Source organism: Rhododendron vialii, chromosome 7a (assembly GCF_030253575.1).
Source record: "Rhododendron vialii isolate Sample 1 chromosome 7a, ASM3025357v1".
NCBI lineage: Eukaryota > Viridiplantae > Streptophyta > Magnoliopsida > Ericales > Ericaceae > Rhododendron > Rhododendron vialii.
In genome coordinates, this window is record NC_080563.1 from 24454159 (window position 1) to 24461185 (window position 7027).

At 37.1% G+C, this 7027-nt stretch overlaps 1 protein-coding gene across 1 annotated transcript; it reads left to right on the forward strand.

Annotated features, from left to right (window-relative positions):
• Positions 1-486: 486 nt before the first annotated feature.
• LOC131333991 (E3 ubiquitin-protein ligase UPL6-like) lies at positions 487-6785 on the forward strand. Its single transcript, XM_058368854.1, has 8 exons — positions 487-594; positions 733-1117; positions 1580-1620; positions 4099-4238; positions 4338-4434; positions 4737-4880; positions 5764-5861; positions 6548-6785. The coding sequence occupies exons 2-8, from the start codon at positions 1036-1038 to the stop codon at positions 6549-6551; spliced, it is 606 nt and encodes a 201-aa protein (XP_058224837.1). The 5' UTR covers positions 487-594; positions 733-1035; the 3' UTR covers positions 6552-6785.
• Positions 6786-7027: the final 242 nt, after the last annotated feature.

The following is a 7027-nucleotide window of genomic DNA, read 5'->3' on the forward strand; positions in this document are numbered from 1 at the left end:
TAAGGAAAGATAGCACAATGGGGTATGACATGAAATGAAGCGAATAGAAAATGACAAGAAAACTAACTATATCCTAGCACATCTCGCCAAACTAGGAAAAAAGATAAATAGCCATTGTCGAATAAGGAGCCGATCACTACAACAAAAAACACCAATGGTGACATCCTTTGGTGTCCTTTGGTGACAAAAAATTGGTGTTGACACCGAATATACTCAACGGTGACTAACAATTTTACTGCTTGTCACCGAAAACCTTTAGGTGACCTAGCTAAATAATGAGGAGATTTGGTGACAAAAAATTTGTCACTAAAGACAAATTTCGGTGACAAGTATAGATTGTCACCGAAAGATCTGAAATTTTCGCTCTTTCCGGGCTCCAATTCATTTAGGCGCGCGCATATAAAAAGTAAAATAATTTTTTTTTAATTCAATACGATTTTGCTTGTACCAAAAACAAGCCCTAGCCCTAATTTTACACTTCTCACACTGCCTCTCTCCACTCCTGCAGCCATGCTCCATTCACGCTGAAGACTTCCATCAGTTGCGACGGTGACCCCGACCACAAACCGGCGGCTGTCGCTCCGATCAGCCCAGGTCTTTTTCTGTCCCTCTAAGTATCTCCCCTCTCATTCTCTCTTTTGATCACAAAATTTGTCTCTGTCTCTCTCGATCTCTCTGTTGACTTCGTCCAGCTAAACTTTTTTTTTTTTTGATTCTATCTTCACTGAAAAGATAGGACACTTCATCTCAGCCCCCTTCCTCGCCGGCCAGAACTCGCCAGCACCACCACCACACTCTGTGATTTCTGGTATTCACCAGGTTTGATTTGATTTTTTTCCTTAATTCTTTCCCAAATACAAAGGTAGGGTTTTAATCGAAGACCATTAGAATTTTATAATCAGTTAGGATTTACACAAATTTTGCACTTGTAGGATTTGGATTTACATTTGTCGAGGTATCGGTTTTCATTTGGATAACATATTGGGGCTTTTAGGTTGACTGACTCATTCGGATAACGAGCTCAAGAAATTGGAGATGAAAAATATTGTTTCCGTGCGTCATGGGGACACTCCCCCTGCCCCCAAGCTATTTCCATCCCAAATCTTCTTCTCCACAGGTAATGGGAAATGTTTTGATTTCCATAATTTTTTGTCTGCACATGCGATCTTTACTTGTTGAGCTCAAATTTCGTGATGCACATGTCCCTACTTTTTTATAGGTATATTCAATCTTCACGTTGTGATATTCTTTCACAGTTCATGGTTTGTGAGATTATTTGTGTTTGCTTATTTTCTGGGCAAGTGCAATTATATCCTTTCTCATTATTGTTCGCAAAGCTAACTCTTTAGAGAGTACAATTCTTTCATCCTACCACTTGTTTGATTTAATTCCTGAGAGGAAATAGATGTCATGACATGCTGATAAATGAGTCTTAAGTTGCATAAGAATATGGCCCTATTGATTTAGAACATAGAATCAGTAGGTTTTTTTTGTTGCCAAAACAAGAAATGAACTAGAAATAAGAGGTAGAAACAACTTTTGCCAATACTAATGACCAGGACTCCACTTTCTTTTACAGGACAACAAACAATGCTGCCAATGCTGCCTAGGTATGCACCTGTAAGTACTTGATTTTGTCTTGGACTAGCTATGTTCGCCTTTGGTGATTTTGATAATTTGAGCAGTAGAGAACTTTTTTTGCCTATGAATACATGGAAGTCAAATTGATGTCTTAAATTTGTGGATCCACCGAGAATTTGAAAGGAACCAAATTTGTAGGACGACTAATGAGATTTTCAATTGAAGTGCATTTGGATTAAAAACAATCTGCCACTAGAATCCCATTAATTTGTGCTATATCTCATCTTAATATAAGGGTATTCAAACTTTCCAGATGAAGAGAGATGATTGATCCCAATCTATCCACCCTTTGGAGTCTTGTAAAGGAGGGCACTTATTGCATTGCCATTTAGCTTCCCACTTCAAAATGACTACCATTTTTGCATGTTTTCAGACCTCCTCCTTGAACAAATATATAAGTATCGCCTGTAAGGGTGAATTGTGTTCTACGGTTTTGTTCAGTTAGGGGCAATTAACCATAGGACCTACAGTCTTGTTTGTTTGGTTAGTTCTATTGTTGCCATATTTATATGCATTGTGTTTGCTAAATGCTTATATCTTATTCCGCACCATTATCTCTTGTGCATAGTCGACTAGTTGGTACCTTACACACTCATGTTTAGATGTGTATTGTCGCATGATGTGCAGAACAATAAGGAAGATTATTATTCCCCCAAGACATAAACATAAACAAACAAATAAAAGGACTAGGGCATGTTTGGCCACTTCCTTTTTCATTATGAGTTTTGCATATTTGTACCTCACTTGGTATTAGAACATTCGTCTCTGTCCTATTAATTTGTCCTTTACTAATCTTGAGGATCATGTAGAATCTTAAGTGATAATCCTAAATTCCCACACTATTCCCATATTTGTAAGGATTAAGTATGACTATTTTCATTTCATTTTGATTAGGTGGGAAAAAAAATGACTTTATCTCTTTGATCAGTTGATGAGCTTCAAAATTTAGTCCTTACTCCTTAGTATTTCATTGGGTATTAGCTTTTTCTGGATGTTGTGATAGCTAACAATTATCCATCACTTTCAATTTTCCTTCAAAATATAGTCCTTAGTATAGCATGATCTGTTAACTTATTTTTTGGTTGATGTCAGGTAATTTTTTCCGAGTACAATACTACTAAAGGAGGAAATTGGTTGATGTCATGTATTAAAATATAGTCCTTAATATCTGCTACTTTGGTGTTATTCTGTTTCTGGTTTTCTGCTGCTGGTGGTTGCTTCAGTTGGTGTTATTTTGCTGTTGTTGTTTCCTGTAGCTTTCCACATGTTTAGAAAAAACTAGCTGAACAAAACTACCTCTGCTCATAAAATAAGGCACAACCAAGCATACCTGTAATGGGCTTACAAAGCATACTTTAAGACATACAAAGGGCTGCCCCAGTCCAGACACACCCTGTGATTATTTGCAAAGTTGGGATTCCCCTAAAAAAACACATACTAGCGCCCCCCATCTATGATGGACCACACCACATTTCAGCCTAGCAATTTGCCATACCTGAGCTGCAGATGGGCAAGTAAAAAACAAATGGCCATGGGTTTCCATACCCTTTGGCATGAAACACAGCTTCTGTATGATCCCCGAGTGGCCAATCTGTCTTTAGTTGATGGTCTACCTAGGATGGCCAACCAATGAATAAATATCTATCTAGGAACTTGTTTCTTGACTTTGTGTCCATATTTCGAAATGGTTTTGGATCTAAGTATGCCTCGACCTGATATGTTGTTTCTAGTTCCAAGTGTGCCTCCATGTGATATGCTGTTTTGCAGCTGCTGTTGTGTCCATCTTTTCCACATAAGGGAACCTTTCAGACCTAAGGTGCATCTTCTACAGATTGATTTTTCTATTTCGCTTGATTTTTCCATATCTTGTTTTTCATTTATGACATTGGATGTCTGGATATTGACATTGTTTGCTGATGATGAATTGTTGTTGCTGCTGTGTCTATATTTTATACCATTAGGGGTACCAGCTGTGATGTTTGTTGGGGTGTGTGTCATTTTGGAATGGTTTTACTGTGTACTATCAAGTATACTACGAATATTGTTGATGTCGCGTCCATATTTCAGAATGGTTTTGGTTCTAAGTGTGCCTCCACCTATTATGTTGTTTCTGGTTCCAAGTGTGCCCCCATCTGATATGTGTAGGAGACTTGGAGTTACTTTTTCAGTCTACTTTGCTCCATTTTGTGCATGGTTTACTCCTTAAAAAGTGTGTTCATTATGTTCATTTTTTGGTCTTTGCTCCATGTTACTTTCAGTCCCATTTGGTGGTGTCGTTCTTCAGCTGGTAGCAACTCGGGGCTGTTTAACCACTAGATTGATGTAAAACTTTAGTTTTTTCTAGTCTAGTTGTAAACCATGTTGGTGATTTGTCCCATTTGCTGTCTTTTGCATATTACCAGAGATATGTCTACTACTCAAGCAGTTATGTTTGCTGTCTTTTGCATATTACCAGAGCTTGTTCCTGTACTATGGAAATTTATGAAGCAATGCCACGAGAATCAGAAGTGGTCAGCCTTGTCTGGGCATTTAACATATCTGCCGGCAGATGCACCTGGCTGGCTATTACCTTTGACAGTTTTCTGCCCTGTATATAAGTAAGAACTTTGCTTCAACGAATATTCTTTATCTTGATTTTCATGTAGTCGTCTAAATTGATTTGGTATGTGTATGAACATCCTTTTTTTATGGACCAGGCATATGCTTATGATAGTTGTTAATGGGGAGTTCGACGAGCAAGAGAAGCCACTGTCTTTAAAAGATGTCAAATGCTTGATTGTTATCTTAAGACAGGTAATATTTGTAGTTGTAGAATCTTTAGGTCAATGTATTTTAGAGAAAATGGCTCTCTGCAGTATTTGATAGTTCTTTCCCCGAAGATTTAGGTCACTATATATCATGGCAAGGTGAAAAAGAAAGCATTGTACTATTGTTATTTCTCATCTGAGGAGTTTTTGACCTATACTGTTGATCATTTGTTGGTAGTATATCACCAGTGAAGTTTACATTATGCTCAGTGGCATTTTTATTTCCTGACGGGCTATAAAGATGGATGTCCAGTTGCCATTTAACATTTTGGTAGCTCATTTCTGTAGGCCTTATGGCAGCTCCTGTGGGTGAATCCTGTTGCTTCCCCAAATGTATCCAAGTCTACTGCTAATGTCTTTTCTCTTAAGAGGCACCCCCTTGAATTTTTTCAGCATAGAGTTAGTATTGTAGCTTCCGATCTTCTATCACAGGTATATGATCTCATCCTGGTAATTGTTGGTTTGCTTTTCATAGATGGAGTATTGCTTGCTTAGCAAAAAAAATGGATTTTTTTTTTAAATCTATGAAGCCGCTAGACAGTATAACAGTTATTGGTTCACTAACTCCCTTGCCCATTATGTAGAACAACTAATGAACCTTGACCCTAGGCTTCCTACAAGTGGTTTGTGGTGGGTTATTATGTGAATCAACAGAAGAGCTAAGATATTAATGTTTGAAAATGAATAGCTGTCAGGTTTGTTTTTGAAGGAAAGATTTTCTTTTGATATTAAAAGTTAGCAGCTTGCTGGGTTTTCAAAACATTGTCAAGGGTTTAACAAGTTAACGATTTTTTTTTTCGGTTATTGAAAAAATAAATAAGTAGGAATTAGATTGAGTGGGTGATAATTGGATAAAGTTTTTGGGGCCAATCTATACCATTTGAGGGCAGTCTATAGTAATCCAAGGTTGGGTTTGTGCTTGTCTGTAGTATGTACTATGAATCTTTTTTGGTTATAATATGTGCATAACAGCAAGTTGCATCTTATCACGATCCTTGTAACAACAGTTTGGCCTCAATCCAGAACAGTTTTAATTGAGGCTATCTGGGTACCTAGGAAATAGACTGGTTAAAGTTATGGGTGGTGGAAAGGGATCTTCTTATGGTATTTGGTTCACACCTTATTTGTACTATTGCAAAGTGCAAACTGATAATATGCATATGATTAGCTCTTATTGTGAAGGAAATGCTGTTGTTTTTCTCTCTAAAGTATTCGTTTAGCACTTGCTATAGTTAGGTAGGTATACTTAACCTTCCTTGCTATCTCCTTTTGCCTACTTTATGTTTTACTGAATATGCTTGACCTGATAATCTAGGAGACAATGAACCACCTGCTCTACCCCAATCCTGGATCACTGATGGTGCATGAACATCATCTCCAGTATTTTCATTTCTTGGAACTGTTCTTGCAAAGGTACAGAGTGGAATTTCCCCTTCTATCTACTATTTACCTAGAATGCTACATCACAAAAATTATAGAACAATTGCAATGTCACCTTCATGAACTGACTTTTGTCTTAAATTATGGTTTTCATGATTAAGCTTCCTTTTCTTCATTTACCTTTTGGCCAGTACCTATTGTGATAATGCAGTACAAGTAGAACATTCTTCAATAGCTGTCACGTTACTAGTTTCTTGCATTTTCCATGAACTGGGACAGATGTCACATGAAATGAAGAAATGAGAAGGTATATTCTCCATGTGCTTAATTTTTGTAAAAGAGAATGACCCGGCCTAAGCTGGCTGGATGCTACCATTGAATTTTCTGATAGTTTTGAAAGTGTGATAAAGCTTGAATTAATGTTGTTCATGTGTCAGATACGCGTCTAAAGTGTGTCCGGAGCTTGTCCATGTCTTATACGTTTCCGACACCGACACTTCGATTCTAGCAAAGTTTTGCTGCTACGTAGGTTGCATATCATCGATATTATGTAGAATGACATCAAAATCTAGGTTGGGTAGCTCGCTTAGTCACTCATGAGTCATGCCATAATTTGTTATATAACAACTTGGAGCAAAATCACATTCTTTTTTAGAACCTTTCGTAGGCTTGACATGTTACATAATTGCTTCTTTATTTTTTTTTTGCAATTTGTACAGGTAAGGAGATGGAGTTGCTTTTTGGCAATTTACCAAGATGGAGTTGAAGACTTTTTGGTAGTTAAATGGAACACTTGTTTTGAGTTCTTTTTGTCATTGGACACACTATGGCTATGGATGTTTTGTAGTTTCGGTAATGCTGTTAAGTTTGAAGTGGTTATTGTTGTAGGATGAATGTTTTGAAGGGGTGTAAAGTTGGATGATGAATGTTGACTTATTGGATATTTGATTTGAATGATATTTTGCTTCTTCGTAATTTAAGTTTTTCTAAGTTGAATCATAAGATACAAAAAAATCTCAAACTTTGTAAGCAGGTGAAAACAATATTCTTATTTTTGGTGACAAAAGAGATTGTCACGGCTGTGTGTACTACCACTACGATAGGTTATTGGTGACACACAATTGGTTATCATGGTAGGTATTTTTGGTGACAACCTTTGTCACAGAAAAATCTCTCTTTTGTGACAACATGGTGCTATC

Coding starts and splice junctions, on each gene's coding strand:
- LOC131333991 (XM_058368854.1), top strand. CDS start 1,036: ATGAAAAATATTGTTTCCGTGCGTCATGGGGACACTCCCCCTGCCCCC. Junction 1,118..1,579: donor CCAAATCTTCTTCTCCACAG/GTAATGGGAAAT, acceptor TTTCTTTTACAG/GACAACAAACAATGCTGCCA. Junction 4,435..4,736: donor TGATTGTTATCTTAAGACAG/GTAATATTTGTA, acceptor TCATTTCTGTAG/GCCTTATGGCAGCTCCTGTG.